Raw genomic sequence first — 24406 nt, forward strand, 5'->3', positions numbered from 1 at the left:
GTAAGATAGCATCAAACAGAACCTTTTCAGGAAGCCAATGAATATATAAGCATTCAAAATATAAATGCAACGTTTACTTACAGCCAATAGTCAGTGTGCTAAGATCCATATGTTCCGTAGCTGCACCCCAACAAAGCTGTTTCGCCACGCTTTTTCCAGGGGGTGTCAACAAAATGGGCGTTAGGGCTCCTTAAATACTGCAGAATATCCAATGTACGAATGCCACATGTTTGGTAGTGTTAAGTTAATTACAGTGTTGACGGCTCATGAAGCGTTTGCTGGCTTCTCGTCGGTGGAATAGTGACTTCCGTTGAACGCGCATTGAAACGCACGCTGTTCCTAGGACCGGAAGTCGCCGAGCCCTATCCTCCCCTTCGCCCATTGCAAACTTTTGCATCGGGCAATGTGCTGCTGAGAACAATGATTTTTGTTCCACTATAAACAATCCAATCATCTGATGAATAAGCAGCATTTTACTCACATGTATACATGCATGTATACACCAAGCACACACACATATGTATGCACACATAGCACACACACATATATACACAGAGCGCATACATACACACATATAGATGTATACGCAGAGCACATGCACATATTTATACAGAGCATATACATACACATATATGTCTTCACACACATTTATTTATATATATATATATATATATATATACACACACCACCAAGAGTCCATACAGACAGAGACACACACACGGCCATTCACATCATTGGGTTGTCTGTGCAATACAGAATGGGTCCTCCAGAGAGACACTCTTTGCAACTACTTATACTCTGACCAAGAGATGAGGATTCTGAACAAAGGGCTACTTATATTAAGAATTACCTAAAAATGTTTAATAAAATAAGTTTTACAAACTGGAGAGTCAGTAAGAAAAATGTTTTCATAGGGTCATCTAATTAAATTAAGTTACATTTATATTATTAGGCACCATCCTGGTGTTCCAAAATCCCTATGACAACACTTCTTGTATTGTGTTGTTATGGAATCACTAGTGTGGTCACTAGTGGAAATGTTGAACTTAATGCCTTATAAGTTCTGCCTGATAACTGTCTACACATTTAGGAATGAAGGAGGTACCCTAACCCTAATATATTTTATAGATATGATTATTTTTATAGTTTGTTATTAAACCCATCATGAACATCCAAAGAATGAAGCCTGCAGGGAGATCATGTGCTGCAATTATAAGGCTATTACAAGGATTTTAACCCCTTAACCCTTTTTTTGGTTTTTTCCTCCCCTTCTTCCAAGAGCCATAACTTTTTTTATTTTTCAGTCCACATAAGAGGTCTTGTTTTTTGCCGGACGAGTTGTACTTTTGAATAACACCATTCATTCTACCATATAATGTACTGGAAAACGGGGAAAAAATCCAAGTGTGTTGAAATTGCAAAAAAAGTCCAATTCCACAATTGTATTTTAAGTTTTTCTGTTTACCATGTTCACTATATGATAAAACTGACATGGCAATATGATTCTCCAGGTCAGTCTGAGTATGCAGATACCAAATATGTATAGTTCTTTTTTTTATTATTTAAGAGGTGAAAAAAATTTCTGAAATTTGCGAAAATGAAATTTTGCATTTGTAGTCATTTTCCAAAACTCATAACGTTTTCATTTTTTGGGATCTGGGGCTGGGTGATGGCTTATTTTTTGTGCCCTGAGCTGACGTTTTTACTGATACCATTTTGGGGCAGATACAATGTTTTTGATCACCTCTTATTGCATTTTATTGCAATGTTGTGGCTGCTAAAATAACGTAATTCTGGCGTTTTGATATTTTTTCTTGTTACGGAATTTACCGGTCAAATTAATTTACTTTATATTTTGATAGCTCAGACTTTTACGAACCCAGCAATACAAAATATGTGCATTTTTTTTTTAATTGTTTTAATGCTATTATCAGTGTAGCTCCTGCTACAGAGACAGGTGCCCCAAAAGAGTGTGTAGGCCCTGGGCAATTGCCCAGTTTCCCACCCCCTTATGCCGGCCCTGTGAAAAACTTTTCCAGGACAACCCTCTGTATCATGTCTGCTTATCTTCACTGCAAGACCCAGAACAACCCGGTCATGTGGTTTAACCATGTGACCTTATCTCCATATATGGAAGGCAGCGCTGCTTCAGTAACTCTTTACTACCCCCTAATGGCAGAAAATAAGTACATCACTCTGTGCCGCTATAAACCTCTTCTGCTGTATTTATCAGCATTCTCATCTGCATTACCTTGGAACCTGGGACATTACACTTGGGACATTACGGACCCCATCCTAAGCCAGAGGAGTCTGTAGGTTGCTGCCAATGTCCATCGTGAAAGGAATTTGTCACAGATGTGAACAGAGCAGTTTGCAACCCTTATGCAATCATAAATTGCCACGTCCTATACATAAGACCCAAGGCTATCAGATCAGGGGCTACTTTTAGCCCTAGGTAAATTCTCCAAGATGCTTGGAACATCCTCCCTGCCAAGTTCCTTCAAAAACTGCCTACAAGCTACCAGGAAGAACTGATGCTGCTTTGAAGGCAAAGGGCGGTTACACCAAATATTGATTTTACTTAAATCCTCTTTTGTTATATCACTTTGCATTTTGTTAAATGATAAAAAAAAATTAAATTTGAAAACGTCATACTTTGCTGCAATTTTCTTTGCTAACAATGCATTACCCCTGGAGGCAGTGGGGGTCACAGAAAGCAGAAGGCCCCTGTGCAAGAACAATATATGGGCCCTTTACAGTCCAATAACTTATCATAATGCACAATTCCCCCTGCTTTCGAGGTGGTGGTGTCCCCCTTACCTCTTGAACCCCTGTGCAGCTGCACAGGTTCTTCCAATGGTATGCCCGCCCCAGTCTGCTGGGTTGAGTCTTGTACAGGCAGTGTCAGACTGAAGAACATTGGGCCCACCAGAGAATTTGATTCTGAGGGTCCACCTTTCTCCCCCACTCAAGAGCCCCATAGCAGCTGCAAGGTTTGCACTATGAACTCTCCTGAAGGAGAAGCCAGGGCCCACCGGAGGATTCTCCGGCTCTCTGGTGGGCCAGTCCAACCCTGTGTACAGGTGTTTGCCACCCAGTTACAGAAAGGATGGGACTAACTAGAGATGGGCCCCTCTATACCAGAGCACCATTGAAAACACATGGTATGGCGTTCATCTTTGGTGACATCTTTTGTGTAGTCATAGCTACCTCAAGCATAGAAGACAGTGAAGCTGGCCATACACATAAGATAACGTCCATTCGGCAAACCACTATCTCTCCCGAATTCCCCGTAGATATGAGCATTCAGCTCAGCCGAGCGTTCATGAGATTTCAATGGAGAGAGGAGAAGACTCCGGCCAGGCACCTCTGGCGGTGGATTATTTTTAGACATTGAAACTGCCCAATCCTTCTTTCCCTTACATCATCTATGGAGGGGAGAGTCGGGAGACCCCCTTAAACATCAGATGGTAGGCCGGTCTTGCTGAAATTGTCACATTCGGACAACATTCATCTAATTTATCTGCCTGAGATAGGAATATAGCCGTCACTGCTATAAGGCTTGTATGATACATGCACAAGTCCAAGTACTGCAAGCAATGTGTACAAGGACAAGAAGTAAATAACCTCCCTATGATGTTCTTGATCCAGGAATGCAATGTGCTGGTGGCATGTAATAGAGAATAGATTGACTAAATGACTGATATATTTAATATTCTGCTTTCAAGGAAAGTGACCGTCCAGATCTCAGTAACTTCAAGGAGAGTGGAGAGTGGATGATGAAGGATTACCGCTGCTGGAAACATTGGGTGGAATATGCCTGCTGCCCTGGTGTCCCATACTTGGATATCACCTACCACTTCGTCTTACAACGTCTCTCTCTTTACTTCGTTGTGAATGTCATCATCCCCTGTCTGCTTTTCTCCTTTTTAACTGGTTTAGTTTTCTACCTGCCCACTGATTCAGGTATGGAGTATGCTGGGGTGATAAACAGGGGAGTATAATAGGGGGTGTAGGGGATGAAGTTGCACCTGGGCCCTAAAACCAAGTGGGGCCTAAGAGGTCATTTGAAAAAAAAAAATACTATTAAAGACCCGTGATAGTTGGGGGCTCAATAGGGGTTTTTTCATTGGGACTAGGAACTTCAAATTATACGCCACTGGTGATAACTAGCATTGCATGCAGAAATCATGAGAGTGTCTGGGCTACTTCTTCCAAAAATTATCAGTATTTTTCTTAATGTGTGTTTTGAAGTTTTCAGGGTGTACTGTATATGAAAAGTTGTGGTTCTTAAACAGGGTTCTTATAAAGTCCTGATTTCTCAATATAGACCAATATCTGTTGGGAGAACATTATAAAAGCTGCTCAAGTATCACTCGGGGTAGTGTCTTCTATCTAGGAAAAGGGAATATGTCATCAGAAAATGACCTATTTCTTACATCAGGTTTTTATGGTCAATTTTTTTATTTAGATTTTTTAAAATGTTGCCTATTTTTTTATTTTAAAATTACTATGTACATTAAAAAAAATTGTGCAATAGGCCAAATTTAAGGACTAAAAATGGGTTCACAGCTCGCCAGTCTAGCAGTTTGTGCATTAGGGTAAAGTAACATACATAGTAACATAGTTTTTAAGGTTGAAGGAAGACTAAGTCCATCTAGTTCAACCCATAGCCTAACATGTTGATCCAAAGGAAGGCAAAAAAAAACCATGTGGCAAACACTAAGCTCCACATTGGGGAAAAAAATTCCTTCCCGACTCCATACGACAATCAGACTAGTTCCCTGGATCAACGCCCTATCAAGGAATCTAGTATTTATAACCTGTAATATTATACTTTTCAAGAAAGGCATCCATGCCCTTCTTAAATTTTAATAGTGAATCACTCATTACAACATCATGCGGCAGAGAGTTCCATAGTCTCACTGCTCTTACAGTAAAGAACCCGCGTCTGTGATTGTGATTAAACCTTCTTTCCTCCAGACGTAGAAGATGCCCCCTTGTCCCCGTCTCAGGCCTCAGAGTAAGAAGATCAGTAGAAAGGTCTTTGTACTGTCCCCTCATATACTTGTACATAGTAATAAGATCACCCCTAAGCCTTCTTTTTTCCACAGTAAATAACCCCAAGTGTAATAACCTGTCTTGGTATTGCAGACCCCCCAGTCCTCTAATAACCTTGGTCGCTCTTCTCTGCACCCTCTCTAGTTCAGCTATGTCTTTCTTATACACCGGAGACCAGAACTGTACACAGTATTCTAAGTGCGGTCGCACTAATGACTTGTATAGAGGTAAAATTATGTTCTCCTCATGAGCATCTATGTCTCTTTTAATGCATCCCATTATTTTATTTGCCTTTGCAGCAGCAGCCTGACACTGGCCACTAAACGTGAGCTTGTCGTCCACCAATACACCCAGGTCTTTTTCAGTGACAGTTTTGCCCAGTGTTTTACAATTAAGCATATAATTATACATTTTATTTCCTCTGCCCAAGTGCATTACCTTACATTTATCCCCATTAAAGCTCATTTGCCATTTATCAGCCCAAGCTTCTAGTTTACATAGATCCTCCTGTAATATAAAATTGTCCTCCTCTGTATTGATTACCCTGCAGAGTTTAGTGTCATCTGCAAATATTGAAATATTACTCTGTATGCCAACTGTTTTTTCTCTATCCGAGAAAAATGTTCCAATCATTCTGATCAGAGTTTGATCAAAGTGGCATCAGTTTTTCTCAGACATGGAGAAAATTTTTTTTCACCTTCTCCTTTATGTCAGTCCATGAAAATCGGACTGCATTCGGATGTCATCTAAGTGCGGTATATTTTCACGGACCCATAGACTTGCATTGCCAATTTTGATCCAGCACTCGGATCAAAATCGGATATGTCTCCAGTTTTTCCTTTGGACTGTTGGTCCGAGGAAAAAATACATGGATATCACTCATCCAAGATAATTAGCTGTATGTACAAACCCTTAGAGGGACTGGAGTAATGACCCCAGTATCAGGTACACAGAAGCTCCTGGACAACAGAGTAGTGGTAGTAAATCCAAAAAGTTGATAAAATGCTAAAATTCCCAAACTTTTGGCCATAGAGTATAGTTTATCACTCATATGCTTTATAACATTATGTTTTGATTTATTTATTTTTGTGTGTTTTTTACAGGCGAGAAAATGACTCTAGGCATCTCTGTCCTGCTGTCACTCACTGTGTTTCTTCTGGTTATTGTTGAACTGATCCCGTCAACCTCTAGCGCCGTGCCGCTGATCGGAAAATACATGTTATTTACAATGGTGCTTGTTATAGCAGCAATTATTATTACTGTCATCGTAATTAACACTCATCATCGCTCCCCAAGTACTCACACAATGCCACCTTGGGTGAGGAAGGTGAGTTAAGGAGACCTAGGGACATTGCTACACGATGACCACTGACATTACCATTACATAGTGAATATATATTATATCATACTTCTACTGGAAAAAACACACACTGCAAAGACCAAAATTACCAATAATACCATTATATACCTACCACTTTATAATACCTAAATTGTTCCATCAAATTATTACTAAATAAAAAAAATTATAAAAAAAGACCACCACACGGTGACCATATAGTGATAGATTCCACCTCTGCAGACTGCATAATGGATTACAGTTCAGGGAAATCCAGTGACTTACAAGAAATGTTCTTTCTAATTGAAGTCGTTCACTTTTCCCATCTTTTCCATCTGGCCCTGACCGCTATGACAGCTTCTTCCAGCCCGGAATCATCTGCAGGATTTATAATAGACACATTTGACGTCTCCCTTTTTCAGTACCATCTCCACCTATTTACAACCTACACTAACTCCCCATTCTGTTGCTACCCCTAATTTCTTGCCTGTTGCTCCCTATTTGCCCCATCACTGCACAAACAACTAAATTGAGTCACTACTATAATTACCTTCCAAAAAATGCTACCTGAAAACAATAGTGCTACTAAAAATAATAGTGCCATACAGTAATAGTGTCCCATACAGTAATAGTAATTTTCTCAGTTCCTCCAAACTGTAATAGTGCCCCCTTTGTGTTACTACACAGTTATAATTGTATCCAAAGAAAGTAATGCTTCCTAGGAAGGCCTCACATGTGCGTCCTACAAAGTAATTATGCTACCTTATTGACCCTAGACATTAAAAATGTGACGCGCCCCCTGGACCGCGTGGGGAACCCGGAATCGGGCCTTTTTGTAGATGCTGGGGGTTGTAGTCTCCGTGGCGGTGACCCGGTCCCGTGGCTCAGGGTGGTCAAACCAGTGGCAGTCTATTTATGTGGTTTTTACGATTAAATGTCCGACTACGCCACCCGTGGATTGCGGTCAGAGTGAACCGCCGCTGCAGGGCAGACCGCTGAGGCTGGTGTTGTGGGTGCAGCAGAGGATAGTATAACTCCCCACAGGAGGAGTATAGCCTCAGGGCAGCAAGTGTGGATGATGGGGGTGATGGTGCGCGGGAATAATGACTCAGAGTCTCTGTAATGTAGTCCAGGATCTTTACTCACAGTTCGTTACTCCACGTTACTCTGGCCGGCTGTAACTTCCCGCGTTGCACCGAGTTCACCAGGTGAGGGGCTCGGCCAACTCCCAGATAACTTTGGAGCATTTCACAGGACCCCCTTTGTGTGTCCTTTCTCTGGCCTGTCGTACCCCGCCAGTGACCTCGCTTCTGTCCGGCTGCCTCGGGCCTTCTCTGGTAAACCTTGGCGCCAGTTTCCCTGACCCTATATGGTGCCTTCCTAGCGGGTGTAGCGAGGGGCTGCGCCACGTGAATTGTCACAGCCTCCGGTTTCTAGCTGAGGGTAGTTCCCCGCCTCCACTAGTTTCGGGGACCGGTCTCCCCCTTTGGCCTGACCCTTCTACGCAGGTAGATTCGGGCGTGCGGTGGCGACTCGCCGGTCCACACCCCTGGGGTCCCTTCATTCCTTGTTCCTGGAGCCTCCTCCGCTCCTCTTCCTTCCTTCTCCTTCCTCCAGGCTCCGGGCGCTCTCTCCGGCCTGCCTGCGGAGCAGAGCCCATGCAGAGCCCCTGCTCCCAGCCTCCTTCTCTCTCTCTCAGTCCTGGCAGGGCCTCACAGGCTAGGCCCGCCTCCAGAGCAGAGCTCCACAGAGGCCCTGCTCTGTCACTTCTTCCCTCTGACTGAACTGAACACTGAACTAAGATGGTGCCCACCTTTTATACCTCCTTCTAGGTGCACCCAGGAACTGCACTCTCCCTCCTATGCACTACAGGGTTCCCCCTTCCTCGGTGTTCCCTCCCCCCACTCCAGCCAGGGACAGGGACTGTCGTGCTCTACTTGCTTGGAGCATATCGGTCGCCCTGCCCCCCGGAAATGTGGTGTAATGCATGCAGGTATCAGGGTCCTGATCCACACTCCATCCTTCCCTGGAAGTGAGATATCGCACATCTGGTTGAGATGCAATACCTCTGTAGCGACCGAACCCTCGGGGCGCTACAAATGCCCGTGTTCGCGTTTCAAGGTTATAATGCCCCTAATTCCCACTTAAAGTAATAATGCCCCCTGAGTTCACTGTAAAGTGACGATTTTCCTCAACTTTGACAATATTAATGCCATCTCCATACCCCTGTTTTAGCTGCTGTTCTGACTCAAAGTCAGATTACGGGATTGACGCGCCCCCTGGGCCATGTTCAAGGGACACCCGGAGCCGGATCTGGATAGGGGTAGTAGTCCTTGTGGCGGTGACCCGGTCCGTGCCCAGGGTGGTCAAACTACGTGTGTGGCAGTCTTTGTAGATGTTGTTTAAGTGTCAACTACGCCACCCGTTGATTGCGGCTAGGAGGCCGCCGCTGCAGAGCAGACTGCTGAGGCCGGTGGTAGGATTGTGCAGCAAGGATGGTATAACCCCCAACGGGAGGGGTATGGCCTCAGGGCAGCAGATGTGGAAGATGGTGGTTGTGATGGTGCAGCAAGGAAGCTCAGAGACATGCGATGCAGTTTCAGGGTTTTTACTCACAGGTGTTGCTCTGGTCACTCCGGCCTTGAGTGACCACCCGAGCCGTGCTGCGTCCACCAGGTGTGGGACTCGGCCAACTCCCAGGCAGTCCAGAGCGTGGTCCTGAGCTCCCCTCTCTTCCTTCCTTCTGGCCGTTCCCACCAGGGATCCACCTTTGTCCGGCTCCCTCGGGCCTCTTGGTGGTAAAACCTTCTCTGGCTTTCCTGACCCTATTCGTGGTGTGCCTTCCTGGTGGATGTGGTGAGGGTCGTGCCAAAACTTGACCACGACCTCCGGTTCCTGGCTGAGGATCATTAGCCTCCACCAGTTTGGGATCCGGTACCCTGATCTGCCAACCCTTCACCCGTTAACTTGTGGGATCTCAGGGTTCCCTCCTGTCCTGCGTCTCTGGGCCTTTCTTCCTCCTCCTCTCCACTACAGGCCTGGCCCTGGAGCTGGGCCCAGCCGGAGCCACAGCTCCCTGTCAGCCCTCCTGGCTGAACTCTCCCTCTGACTCTCCCTGTCTCTAGATGGTGCCCACCATATATACTCCCTCTATGTGTGAGCCCAGGTGACTAGCACCCAATGGGCTCCTACCTCTATGCCCAGAGTCCCTCCCCTATCTGCCCCTACACTACTGGGATGTTCCTTCCCCCCTCCCACTCCAGCCAGGGACAGACGCTGTCGTACCTGCACATCTATCTGGTGGGAGTACCGTTGATCTGTCCCCCGGAAATGGGATGAGTGTAGTGCATGCAGCTAGCTGAGCTCAGTCCCACACTCCATCCTTACCCGGGAGTGGAATACCACACCTCTGGTTTGAGGTGCAATACCCCTGTAGCAGCCGAGTCCTCAGGGTGCTACATTCCCCCCTGGTAAATCACAGCACGTCCTCGGGCTGTAAAAGAATAAAACATACCAAAACATACAAACTTTTTTAAAACATACACTAACATATAAAACATTATAAAAAACATTATCAGAAAATATAACGTACAGGTAATTTCTTATATTAACATTTTAGCAGTATAAACTTTCAATATAAAACTCTTTTATATAAATCGTTCTTGTTCTTCCGGCCACGGTGCAACTTGTGACCGGGTAAAGTGCAACAGTCACTGGAAGAAAACAGCAGTTCTCCTATAAAACCGGTAGGGGGCGCCTTAGGAAGCGCAATTATTTACAGGGTATGGCCGCTCTCAGTCCTCGGCCAGTGGGGAAAAGGGATGGCTGCTCACAGTCCTCAGCCTGTGGGGATAGGGAATGGCTGCTCACAGTCCTCAGCCTGTGGGGATAGGGAATGGCTGCTCACAGTCCTCAGCCTGTGGGGATAGGGACACACAGGTAATAGTTCCACGCTAGTCCCAACGGGGACCACACTTCACTTAGCAGCAATTCACATAACAGTTCTTGTAACAGTTCTCATACCCCAACGGGTAACTATATACAGCTCTTTTGTTTATGCTACTTCCCTTCAGTAGCGGTGTCTTCTCCTTGTCTCCTCCTGAGGGTAATCTTCAGACCCGTCCGGGTCCTCTTGATCTCCCTCATACCGCAGCTCTTCTTCCGTCAGCCGGTGCACATGAAGGGCGTATGGTCCTTTTGCACACTGATGCCGGGTGAAGGTGACCTCGTCACCCAGGTAAAGGTCACGTCCCCGGTGTCCCTCTGGCAGATGGGACTCGACATCCCTGCGGGTAACAAAGACGTCACCGGGGGTTTTGTGATCCCTGATAAAGCCCCAACCGTGCTCCAGTTGGAACTTGATTACAGTCCCGGTGGCGCGGGGACCGTGGGCTGCACGGGGGTTTCTCCGGGTCCGGCTTTTCTGCTCCGCGCTCTGGACCTGCAGCCGCTCCTCGCGGATCCGCCTCTCTCACCGTTCTTTGTTGAAGACCTCCAGTTGTTGTCGGCAGCACTCCGCACGCTGGGCTGCGGCCGCCCGGGTCTCTTGGGTGAACCCCATGAGGTTTTCACCGGTGGGGTCCCATGCGAACTGCGCCTCCTCCAACGGGAGTGGGGTGATCTTGGCGGGTGCCGGAGCCGGGATCAGGGGCTCACACAGGGGCCATTCCTTCCGGAATCGGGGATTGAGGTATTCCGGTGGCCACTCAAAGGGCTGCCCATCCGGGCAAGTATGTTGCGCAAATAGGTCTTCGCCTAGGGGCAGCACTGTGGAGGTCGAGGGCGCGGTGGTGGTAGCGGCGCCCGGATTCACCAGGCCTTGCGACCAGGCCGGTGGCACTTTAAAGGTGAAGGGCACTGTGGAGACGGCGGCGCCCGGGGGCACTCGGCCTTGCGACCAGGTCGGTGGCGTTTCCTGCTTGGCCGCGCTCAGGGTTAAGGCGCGTGACGTCACAGGGGGCGTGGCCGCGGCTCCTGCCGCTTGAGGCCTAGTTCGGAGCAGTGGCGGTGCAGCAACGGGCACGGTCGGTGGGATTTCGGGCTCTGCGACGGGGAGCTGGGGCAGGCTTACGGCTACTAGGCTTGGGGTGGTGACGTCCCCTTTACCTGCTTCCATCTCTTCAGCTCCTTCCACGGCGTCGTCTCCGGCCTTCGTCCCTCCTGCACCATCCTCAGAGGCAGACAGACTCCTCGTCCCGGGTGGCGTCCTTTGCTGGCGGGTTCCAGCCTGCAGGGCCATTTCTCTGCTCCACTCTGTCAGCACTTCTTGCTGCACTCGGGCCATCTTCCGGGCCAAGCCCTCCAGCGCGGTCTGTGCATGCTCCCGATCTTTGGGGAGCTGTGCCAGGATCTCCACCAGGCCTTCTGGGGTGGCGGCCTGCAACAGGCTCCTGACCAGAGGGCCGGTGCTGCCTGACTCTCCCTCCATCTCCGGGTGCGATCTCTCCAGACTCCTCCAGGCTGCACCCATCTTCTTGGTTTTGTTCTGTATCCGCCCATCCTGAGGGTGGTCCCGGGGCCACTTGGTGATTGTCAGTTCCAGGGGCAGACCCCTCGCTCTGATGGACATCTCTATCATTGCAGTCTCTGCTGGTGGGGGCGGTCTCCGCTTTTGGCGCTCTTCTGGGACCAGGCCCACGATGGGAGGTGGTCTCTTGCCACCCTCTGGCACGCCCATAATGGCGTCCGCTCTGCCAGGGCGGGAAATCGTCCCAGATGGCGGGAATCGCCTCCCAATGGCGGGAAACTCCGTGGATGGCGGGAAAAGGCCGCAGATGGCGGGCAAACGGCGGGAAACGACCCGAGATGGCGTCCGATGGCGGGGACCCTCCGGAACCGGCGGGAGACTTCTTCTTACGGTAAAAATGAACTTTTCTTCAGGCACGCAGTACCCGGTGGTTGCGGGCACGTAATCCTGCCGACTACGCCAAAGTTGACGCGCCCCCTGGGCCATGTTCAAGGGACACCCGGAGCCGGATCTGGATAGGGGTAGTAGTCCTTGTGGCGGTGACCCGGTTCGTGCCCAGGGTGGTCAAACTACGTGTGTGGCAGTCTTTGTAGATGTTGTTTAAGTGTCGACTACGCCACCCGTTGATTGCGGCTAGGAGGCCGCCGCTGCAGAGCAGACCGCTGGGGCCGGTGGTAGGATTGTGCAGCAAGGATGGTATAACCCCCAACGGGAGGGGTATGGCCTCAGGGCAGCAGATGTGGAAGATGGTGGTTGTGATGGTGCAGCAAGGAAGCTCAGAGACATGCGATGCAGTTTCAGGGTTTTTACTCACAGGTGTTGCTCTGGTCACTCCGGCCTTGAGTGACCACCCGAGCCGTGCTGCGTCCACCAGGTGTGGGACTCGGCCAACTCCCAGGCAGTCCAGAGCGTGGTCCTGAGCTCCCCTCTCTTCCTTCCTTCTGGCCGTTCCCACCAGGGATCCACCTTTGTCCGGCTCCCTCGGGCCTCTTGGTGGTAAAACCTTCTCTGGCTTTCCTGACCCTATTCGTGGTGTGCCTTCCTGGTGGATGTGGTGAGGGTCGTGCCAAAACTTGACCACGACCTCCGGTTCCTGGCTGAGGATCATTAGCCTCCACCAGTTTGGGATCCGGTACCCTGATCTGCCAACCCTTCACCCGTTAACTTGTGGGATCTCAGGGTTCCCTCCTGTCCTGCGTCTCTGGGCCTTTCTTCCTCCTCCTCTCCACTACAGGCCTGGCCCTGGAGCTGGGCCCAGCCGGAGCCACAGCTCCCTGTCAGCCCTCCTGGCTGAACTCTCCCTCTGACTCTCCCTGTCTCTAGATGGTGCCCACCATATATACTCCCTCTATGTGTGAGCCCAGGTGACTAGCACCCAATGGGCTCCTACCTCTATGCCCAGAGTCCCTCCCCTATCTGCCCCTACACTACTGGGATGTTCCTTCCCCCCTCCCACTCCAGCCAGGGACAGACGCTGTCGTACCTGCACATCTATCTGGTGGGAGTACCGTTGATCTGTCCCCCGGAAATGGGATGAGTGTAGTGCATGCAGCTAGCTGAGCTCAGTCCCACACTCCATCCTTACCCGGGAGTGGAATACCACACCTCTGGTTTGAGGTGCAATACCCCTGTAGCAGCCGAGTCCTCAGGGTGCTACAGGATCATCAGTGAGGCCAATTTGTGGGACCTGGCCTTCTCTGTCATGAGTGCTCGGATAAAAGAAATGCACACCGGTCGTGAGCTTAAACAATTCTGTTTATTACCCTGTGACCATTTACAGACAAGGTTAGTTCCCATTGGAAATGTCCATCAGCCTCCTCCTCCTCACAAACATGTTATGAGATTTTTAGCTATTCTGCCTTTCCCAGTGTACTACCCATAACGCCCAGTTTCTCAGAGCCTTTGCATATGAGATAGGAAAATATTAGACCAAATATGAAACCTAAAGAAAAATCTTAAACATAATAAGAGACTATGAGACTAGTAAATACTAAAAAAATATAGAACTTAGAAAAATATTAACCCTTCTATATCACCACACTTAAAAAGGAAGCTTATACTCACCTAATCTTGATACTTTGATGACCACAGACACCGAGTCCTGTCCACATATAGCAAGTGAGCATAGGCAGCACAATGCCATGATGTCATTGCACCGCCTACGCCAGGATGCCAGGGTCTCGTGACGTCTTGTCTTGTAGCGTCTTGTAGACGTCAGCAGCCTGCAGTCTACTAAAAATACTGACTACTGCAGGTCGCACTCCTGAAACCCTTTCTTGGACAAGTCCAGTCTGTGGGAACAATTGCAGTTCTCCTCTATGGTGAACAGAGGGAGGGGGGATCTAAGCCGACATATTAGGGGGGTTTGGAGTTGTCTTCTTGGTTTGTTGTAATACAATCTGCAACAATATTAAATACTTTCTTTGCATTCAGATTTTTATCGAAACAATACCGAACTTGATGTTTTTCTCTACCATGAAACGGCCTTCGCAAGAAAACAAAGGGCAGAAGGTCTTTGCAGAAGACATGGATATTTCTGAAATTTCTGGAAAACTGGGTCCTGCTGCCGTGATTTATCAGTCACCAATCCTGAAGAACCCTGATGTGAAGAGCGCCATTGAAGGTGTTAAATATATTGCAGAAACCATGAAATCGGACCAAGAATCTAACAAGGTACAACAGGTTTTAAGTCCAAAATTCAAACTTTGACCCTTTGGTACTTCAATTGATTAACTGAACAAAAAAAAATCTAGTGGTCACTTTGGATCATTTTCCTGCATAGTGCTACTCCCAAAATAGTGTTTTTGTATGAAAAGGCATTCACACTTACTTCTATGGGATAGAAGGACAGGAGCTGCCATGAGCAGCCAGAGGGGTACTTTGTTCTAAAGATGGTGGGAGTCACGGTGGAAATGGCAAAGCAAAACCTTGTTGTCACGAGTTGGATCTGAAATAATATCTAGTACTACTGGGATTTTAAAAGAAATATTACCTAAACATTCCTATTTAACCTCTCATTTTTATAAAGGGGTGTCCCGAGCTGAAATGTAAAGTCTGTAGTCCATCTATGTGACCGCAGGATCGTGACAGTATACGTTGTACATGTGATTTCCATACTTTTGGTCATGTACCGACTAGTCTTATCCAGCTTCTCTCAATACAAGAGAACTGAGAGAAGCGCTCAAGTGTAGTTGGCATGTGACCGCAAGTACGCAAATCGCATACATGAGGGCACATGACCGGCCACTCGCATGGGAAATATCGGCTAATCGTGACAGTGTGCACAGTGCACAATGTCATGATTCAGCAATGTGACTGCAGACTTTTCATTTTAGCCGAAAACCATTCTAATGTCTCCATAGGGTTTCAAGGACGCAACTAATGTCGCATAGAATAGCACAGTCAATTATGATATGTAATATTAGGACATTCAGCAAAAAAAAAAATGTATACTGTGCTTTTCTGTAATGGAAACCAAAGGCAACATACTGTATCCCACTATGTAGCCTTGAAAGATGGCATAGTGTACACTTGAGGTTTCTGTCATATATTCCTGACATATACCTCTAGCAGAAGCCTCCAACACAGTGTAAATTCAGCCAAAAAGTGCATTCACACAACTGTATTTTAAGGTGCCGCAAATGTCGGCCCAACCACTTGTCTCTTGACCTGAACCAACAGCTTCAAAGGCATATACTGTATGAGCCTGTTGGTTCAAGTTAAGAAGTCCCACTGTCAGGTTGGGCATGGCAGTCCGAGCATGGACTGTAAAATACTGCTATATGAATGCAACCTTGCTTTCTTGCTTGCAGTCATCTGGGAGTGATTTGTATTAGGAAAACCTGCCTTTACTATTTACATTTACTCTTTTTCCAAAGTGCTATTCAGGGCTCGTGCATATTCCCATATTACAGATCCATATTGTACACATAGGTAATACAGAGCCAATGGCGAGATATAGCCACAAGGAGGTTTTCTCAAACATTTCCAACTGTCATGGCGGCGTCAGGGTCTGTGAAATCCACAGATTCAAACACTCCTCCTTGTTATTAGTGGTTATTTCTAAAGTTGTTAAGAGCAGTTAAGCCTTTTCTTTTCCCCTAGGTGTCTTTATATTAGTTTGCTGCCTCTCCGGCTGTACACTTTATATTCCTCTATGTATTTCCCTGAGAGAGTGTTGTGTGATTGTGCTTCCATTTTTGCCCTGTCTGTCTTGTTTTCTATTTCATCATATACTGCTACTTAGGAGCATAGGCAGGAATGAAGCCCAGGCACCTCCACCTTCAGGGGTAACCCTGGGACAGGGATGGTCAGGTACCCCTAGCCTGAGGGTCAGTATAGGTGCACATCTCTTATCCCACAGTCACACCGTGACAGATATGAGCTTTTACTGTACCTCCAATTTGATAGGCACATAGAGGCTTTTGTCAGATTAATGAAGAACATTTTAGAATAAAAAAATGGCGTTTGTGATCTTCGATCCTAGAAGCATTGTTTGATTTGCAAAATATATTTATTAAGCGCCCTTTCACATTGTGTTTTTTCCTATGTTCAGTGGGCCCGTCGGGGCTTACATCAAAACCCCTCACTGATTGGGCCATTGTCTAAAATGATGCAGTCAGTCACAGTGTGCTCTGTTGTGCATCATTTTCAGTCATAAGCACGAATCTCGTTTTGCCTCCCTGACAGGCCACTGAACATAGGAAAAAATGTAATGTGAAAGTGCCCTAAGGATAGAGGCCAGGGCTCATGCCAAAACACTGATCTGACAATGTTTATAGGGTGGTGTTAGTGTTGTGAATCATATACAGCTTGCATCATGAGCCCCTTCTTGCAAATTGGACTTATATGGTGGATCGAGGTGGAGCCCAACCCAAAACACTCGTCGACCTCACCTGGTGCACATGCTTGGATATACCCCCATACTGATCCGGCACTCATGGCTTTTCCTTTTGCACAAGTACTAACACTTTTCAATAATTCTTCTGATGCCAATGTCAAATTTCTCAAGTTTATCCTGTTTCTCATGTCGCTTCTGCAGGCTTCAGAAGAATGGAAGTTTGTCGCGATGGTGCTGGACCACATTCTACTTGCATTGTTCATGATCGTCTGTGTCATCGGAACAACGGCTGTTTTCGCCGGTCGACTGATTGAACTTAATTCACAGGGTTGAATTCAACTGGAATTTAATTTCACTATTTTATACAATCAGTAAAGAAGCAGAAATGGAACCAGACTGTATCTTTATCTGATGATGCTGAAATGCTGTAGCCTTATCCTGCCACATTCTCATGATGCAGATAATGATTTATTATTCCACAAGAAGGACACTCGATGGTGATGATGACATATTGTAAAATAACTACTCTGAGTTTGGATGATGGACTACTTCCAGTAGCTAGTACTGTAAACATTATCTGTGCCATTGTGAGGTTCCTTAAAAAAAGGAGCTGGTGTATGAATATATCAACATAAAGTTTTACCTCTTTTTTTATTTTATTTTTTTTTACTAAAGGAACACTATGTCACATTGTGTTAAAGAAGCACTCCTCCTCCTCCCATTAAAGGTTTTCATCCTCTTAATATATTGAAGTAATTATATTATATAGCACTGTGTACTTACAATTGCTCATTTTTCTTTTCTACCTCAAAAAAATCTTCTCTTTTCTCTGCTCTATGTAGAAACAGGAAATCTCTTGTCCCTGCATTTATCATTCCCCTCTTCAACTCCAGACCCAGCTGATTAGCTGAATCCTAAGCTCTATGTAGAAGCAGGAGGTCTATTTTCTCTGTATGAGTCAGGAGTGACTGCAAAAGTCCCTGGCAGGGGGAAGAGGGAGCAGCTGAGTCAGGAGTTGAAATGGGGAATGATAAATGCAGGGACAAGAGACTTCCTCTTTTTACATACAACAGAGAAAAGAGTAGAATTAGCTGGGTAGAAAGGCAAAATGAGCAATTGTAAGTACACCATGCTATATAATATGATGACTGCAATATATTAACAAGATAAAAACTTTGATGGGAAGAGGAGTGCTTCTTTAAGCATAGTATTGGGCATGCAAGGGGGAGGTGCACAACGCTGCGTTTTTTTTTTACCCTTGATGATCTTTGAATAACCCAACATTTTTGTGTTTTATCATTTGATGTTCCTCAGCAAAATTACTTTGGTGATCCTACACCTTAAATGTATACATTCAGCACAAAAATATTGGGACACCTTCACATTACTCCTACAGGAGCTTTTCTGACCTCCTATTCTTTACTCATATACATCAATATGGAGAGAGTCCCCACTTGCAGCTTTCACAGCTTCCGCTCTTCTGGGAAGATTTTGTACAAGATTTTGGGGGTGTCTGTGGGAATTTTTGCCCGTTCATCCAGAAGAGCATTTGTGAGGTCAAACCTGATGTTGGAGGAGAGGCCGAGATCACAATCTCCGCTCTAGTTCATCCCCAAGGTGTTGGATGGGGTTGAGGTTCGGGTTTTGTGTGGCCGGTCATGTTCTTCCACACCAAACTCTCTCAACCATGTCTTTATGGACCTCACTTGCACTGAGCGCAGTCATGGGGAACAGAAAAAGGACCTTCCCCAAACTGTTCCCACAAAGTTGGAAGCTAAAATGGTCCAAAATATATTGGTGTGCTGAGGCATTAAAAATTCCCATTACTGGAACTAATGGGCCGAATCTAAACCCTGAAAAACAACCTGATAGTATTATCCCTCCTCCACCAAACTTTACAGCTGGCACAATGCAGTCAGGCGGGTAAAGTTCTCCTGACAGTCACCAAATCAAGACAGATGCCAGATACGGAGTGTTCAGTAATCATTACACAAAAGCACGTTTCCACGGCCCCAGAGACCGACGCTTTCTATTGTGCTTGGTGATGTAAGGCTGCATTCAGCTGCTCGGCCATGAAGCTCCCACTGTACAGCTTTGTGCTGATGTTAATACCACAGGAGGGTTGGACTCTGCAGTTATGGAGTCAGCAGATCGTTAGTGTATGCTATGCCCTCTGCTCCTTCAGCACTCGGTGACCCTGCTCTGTTACCCTACGTGGTCTCCACTTTGTGGCTGCGTTGCTGTGGTTCCTAAATGCTCCCTCTTTTCAATAATACCAGTCACAGGTGGTCACGGAATATTTAGAAGGGAAGAATGAGCAGACTCGTTACACAGTTGCCATCCCATTATAGGACTGCGCTGGTATCAGTCAGCTCTTTAGAATCAGCCATTCTTCACAAATGTTAGTTAAGGCAGACGACAGGTGAGGGGCTGAATATTATCCACCTGTGGCAATGGGACTGAAGGAAAAACCTAAATTCAATGATCAGGACAGAGGGGAAGAGGAGTTCCAATACTTTTGTCCATATAGAGCATAAACATGCTACATGAGTCTGTCTGTATCTCCAATACCAGTAATAAATCATTCTTCTTTTCAATACGTCCTAAACTTTTATTGTGTTTTGTCCCAACTTACGTGTTTAGCCAGTAAAAGTCAAAAGATCATTTCTCTTTTCAGCTGGGCAATACAGCGCCATGTGTCCTGTGAGCAATTCTTAGACAAGTCCGACTACCAAAAACATCTGTTCAGCTTGTCTGCAACTTGCTGTCGACCGACATCCAGCTGAAGTAGTCGCTGTTGCGGGTGGGCCCCCCTCCACACCTGGGCCCCGGTGCAGCTGCAGTGGCAGAATCGGCGATATTATGTCCATCCCAGTCACGATGGGTCTATGAATGGGGACATATATACAAGGATGGTGTCAGGATGGGGGACATATATACCAGGATGGGGGACATATATACCAGGATGGGGGACATATATACCAGGATGGGAGACATATATACCAGGATGGGAGACATGCCCACAATGAAGGAGATGCAGCAGAGTACCGACCAGAGTCTCCTATGTACAGGGGCTGCCGTATTTGAGGTGTGTAAGCATTATGCTCAGACACTTACAAATCAGCAAAATAAAACTGTAGCCCCCAGTGACTGTAAATAAATGTAATAAAAACATTAAACCAATGCAATTAATTTTGTATTTAAAATAACTGATGATCTACTCAATAATTATTAATACAAAAATAAAAATCACAGCACCTTTCCTTTTAATACTGGCATTGTACACACCAGTCTTAATGAAGGAGTATTTTGAAGTTGAATACACCAAATTCATTAAAGCGGTTGTCCGGTCCAAATGAAAAAGTCTGCAGTTATTCTGTGTCACACTTGAACAGAGCCGAGGCCGCACCCTGACTATTGATGCGGCTGTCTGGTGGGCATGGCCGTTTAGAGGGCACAGCCTCGCTCAATACAGGTGTATGGAGAGCTGGGAGTATGTACAACGCATACATACCCTTCGGTTCCGGCTCAGAAACCATTGAATCCCGGCAACGCACACTGCGTGCGCAGGGAAGATTCATAGGTCTGCAGTCACACAGAGTGACTGCAGACTTATCAATTTGGACCGAACAACCCCTTTAAGAGGAGCACATCACGTAATGAATTAAGCACATTTTCTCAGTGGCAGGGCCTGCGTTAGGGTATAGCAGAGTGGGCATTTGCCGAAGGCCCAAGAGAGGGTCCCCCTGTTGTGAGCATGGCTGGCGGCTTCCGCCCTCCCTCTGGGCTCCTGCGCCCTTGTGAGAGTGTGAACTGTGATAGCAGCAGGAGAGCATTAGGACCCTGTGAGTTTTGCCTGTCTGAGCTCAGAGCAGGGGCAGAGCAGGAGACCCTGTGTGTTCTGAGGGTGTCTGCTGTGTGAGACTCTGGACGGGGCGTCTGAGGAGAACTGCAAGGACTGAACTGCAATAAGACGCTCTCTTGTCATGGACGGAGGCGAGGGAAGAAATGACTCTGCGCACCAGCAGTCCCCCCGCTGGTAGCGGAACCCCTGGCAGCCGCGGCGACTTTTGGAGGATATGTGCCGGTAGGAGCTTTATTCCAGCACATGCCGAAATACAACGGGCGTAACATGCCGTTGCAGGATTGGGCTGAGAGGGTCCGGAGTGTTCTACGGATGTGTAATCTGGCCCCCGCGTTACGAGCAGAGTTGGCATTAAATGCACTAGAGGGCGACGCTAGGCGGATGGTGATGGTACGTCCAGAGTCAGAGAGGAGCACGTTGGAGAAAATCTTGGAGCTGTTAGAGGGGAGTTCGGGAGGCCGGCCTCGCGTGGCCCAGCTTTGTTCCTTGTTTTTCAATCGGCCCCAAAGGGAAAGTGAGACCTTGATGCAGTACTCGAATACCTTACAGGAAATGTTGAATGAGGTGCAGTGACTAGACCCAGGGACCATGGGGGCATTCCGAGAGGTAGACCGCTTGCTCCGGGATCAATTCATAGCAGGGTTAGCCAATAAACTCCTTCGAGACAAACTGATGGAGATGACCCGAGCTACCCCGGAATTATCCTTCTGGCAGATTTATCGGGCCACGGTGGAAAGGGAGGAGGAGTCTACGCTGCTGGTCGAGGGGTCAGTGGACAGTGCACAGCTGGAGGGAGGTCGGGCGCCAGTTTCAGGAGGGGGAGGACTGGTAGACGTTGTACATGCTCTGCGTGCCGAACTGAAGGAGCTAAAGCTGGAGGTGTCTAAACTGAGAGCTGGGCCGGTCCTTGCTCCCACGGAAGTGCCATCTGCCGCATCCTCTGGAATGGTGGTTCCGCAGTCTGCCAGGTCATCCTCCTCGAATGATTCAAGTTCTCGTCCACGAGGAGCAGTCACCTGCTGGAGGTGTGGGCGTCGGAGACACATATCCCGATACTGCCGGATGTCTGCAGCCCTGGAGCCTCCTTCGCCGGCGTTAAACTCCCAGCTGCTGCTATGAGAGGGCAAGCAGCAGCGGCTCAACCCCCACAAAGCCCTCGACCGGAAGAACAATATTTGTTTGCATGCAGTCCAGTGCTGGAAGCAGAGTTTGAAGGGCGGAAGATGAGATGCTTGGTTGACACAGGATCCAAATGTACCATAATGCCCTTAGAGGTGTACGAAAGGCACTTCAGTCAACTAGTGGTTCCCGAGGACGGCTGAGTGATACGACTTACCGCCGCTAACAATGGCCAACTGACGGTGAAGGGGATCGTGTGGATGCAACTGAAAATGTTTGGTCAAAAGCTGGGTCAGAAAGGGATAGTGCTGGTGGACCACCCTCCTAGAAGAGGGATGGAGGTGACGCTCGGAATGAAAGTTCTGCGAGATTTAAATCATCAGATGTATGCCAGTGAGGGACCCCGATACTGGGCTCGTGCTACCCACCATCGACCCACACAGAGAATGTTACACCGTCTAGTGCTGAGCTGGGATCTCCTGAAGAGTGCGGTCCCTGGAGGTCGGGTGGGCCTGGTCCAAGTGCTATAGTATTCCCGGACAATTGAGCATGAGATTCCCACGGGGGATACCCCTCCTATTAGGGAACGTTATCGTCAAATTCCCCCAACGCTCTATCAAGAGGTGAAGCGCATGGTGGCCAGTATGCTTGACAACCAAGTGATCCGAGAGAGCCAGAGCCCCTGGGTGGCCCCTGTGGTCTTGGTGCGGAAGAAGGATGGGACCCTTCGGTTTTGTGTGGACTATCGCAAATTGAATGCTCACACTGTGCGAGACGCATATCCATTACCTCGCATAGAAGAGTCTCTGTCGGCATTGGGTCGGGCCAAATATTTCTCGACATTGGATTTAGCAAGTGGCTATTGGCAGGTACCAATGGCCGAAAAAGATCGGGCCAAGACGGCGTTTGCCCTACCAATGGGGCTCTATGAATTCAACCGAATGCCCTTCGGGCTCACTAACGCCCCGGGAACTTTCCAACGCCTGATGGAACATTTCTTAGGCGATCTGATTTTTGAATCAGTCCTGATATATCTAGATGACATTGTGGTGTTCGGGACCTCATTTGAAGACCATCTTGAGAAGTTACGTCAAGTTCTCCGGCGGCTCAGTTGTTACGGCCTAAAAATAAAACCAAAAAAGTGCCAACTGTTACAGAGTCAGATTGAGTATTTAGGCCACGTGGTGACTCCGGATGGGGTGCTGCCCGCACCAGTAAGGTCATGGTCGTGCAGGAGTGGCCACCACCCCGTTCCCTGCGAGAGGTTCGGGCCTTCTTGGGTTTAGCAGGGTACTATCGGCGATTTGTACCTAAGTATTCTAAAGTAGTGAATCCCCTGATTGAGCTTTAAAGAGGGACGGCACAAGGCCCCCAAAATCACCACATCCCATGGGGACCCCAGCAGCAAAAGGCATTTGAGGAGGTGAAGGCCGCCCTAACGAGTGCTCCGTTGTTGGCGTATGCCCTGTTTGATTCCCCTTTCCTGTTATACACCGATGGCAGTCTGCATGGGCTGGGGGCGGTACAAGCACAAGTGCAGGATGGTCAGGAGCGAGTAATCGCCTATGGCAGCAGGTCCTTAAGAGACACTGAATGCAACCCAGCTAACTACAGCTCGTTTCGCCTAGAGCTACTGGCCCTGGTGTGGGCGATGACAGAACGCTTTGCTGAGTATTTAGCAGGAGCTGAGGTGCTAGTCATGACTGATAATAACCCTCTGGCTCACCTAGAAAGCGCAAAACTGGGAGCGTTGGAGCAGCGGTGGGTTGCTCGCCTTGCTAGGTTTAACTATCAAATTAAGTTTCGCTCTGGGTGGGAAAACAGAAATGCGGATGCACTCTCAAGGGTGCCCCTTGGGTCCTCTGGAGAAAATGTTGATGACCAGCTTGAGGACACTGAAACCCCTGACTTGGGGCAGGTACCTGTCTTATGAAGTGTGGTACATTCAAGTGGGGTGGCGTCAGGGATGCCGTGTGTTCTGGGAAAAACACCCTCGGATTGGGCGAAAAACCAGAACGATTGCCCTGACATTGCACTAGTGCGCAATTGGGTACAAAAAGGGGTCTGGCCGCGTGCAGAGGAAAAGGCCCAGCTGTCTGCGGAAGGAATGAAACTACTGCGACAGTGGGATAAGTTGTGTGTGGAACAGGGCCTCTTGCACCGTAAGGTGTACCTGCTATCTGAGCTGCAGCACCGGTACCAGCTAGTAATCCCTATGGGGATGGGTCCGGTGGTCGCTCGCGAGGCGCATAAGAAGGGGGCCCACTTTGGGAGTGAAAAGACACTCCAGTGGCTACAGCAAGTCCTCTATTGCCCTGAATTGGGGGGGATGGTGACAGAGGCATGTCGGCAGTGTCGGGTCTGTGGGCTCAGTATGAGCCCTGAGCAGCAGGCGCCAACGCAATCTATTAAGACTTCCGCTCCCTTAGAGCTGCTCATGATTGATTATGTCTTGATAGGATACTCAATGTCTGGGTATTCCTATTGCTTGGTAATGACAAACCACTTCACCAAGTATGCTGTAGCAGTGCCGACAAGAGATCAGACGGCGGAGTCGGCGGCTGAGGCCGTGTGTCGACATTTCATCCAGGTGTTTGGGTGTCCGCAAAGAATACACTCGGATCAAGGGGCATGTTTTCAGGGGGCATCGATGAAGGAGCTGTACCAGCTGTATGGTATCGCACAGTTGAGAACGACACCTTACCATCCCCAAGGTAA

At 47.7% G+C, this 24406-nt stretch overlaps 1 protein-coding gene across 1 annotated transcript in view; it reads left to right on the forward strand.

Moving 5' to 3' along the window:
• LOC141160864 (acetylcholine receptor subunit alpha-1-B) overlaps positions 1-19278 on the forward strand; it is a 76565-nt gene extending 57287 nt beyond the window's left edge. The window contains exons 6-9 of the mRNA XM_073645660.1: positions 3729-3966; positions 6165-6388; positions 14298-14537; positions 16906-19278. Coding sequence (XP_073501761.1) covers positions 3729-3966; positions 6165-6388; positions 14298-14537; positions 16906-17037 — 834 coding nt within the window. The 3' untranslated portion in view covers positions 17038-19278. The remainder of the gene's footprint in view (positions 1-3728; positions 3967-6164; positions 6389-14297; positions 14538-16905) is intronic.
• The last annotated feature ends 5128 nt before the right edge of the window (positions 19279-24406 follow it).

Source organism: Phyllobates terribilis, unplaced genomic scaffold (assembly GCF_046119375.1).
Source record: "Phyllobates terribilis strain yellow unplaced genomic scaffold, ASM4611937v1 Scaffold_9__5_contigs__length_417890890, whole genome shotgun sequence".
Lineage (NCBI taxonomy): Eukaryota > Metazoa > Chordata > Amphibia > Anura > Dendrobatidae > Phyllobates > Phyllobates terribilis.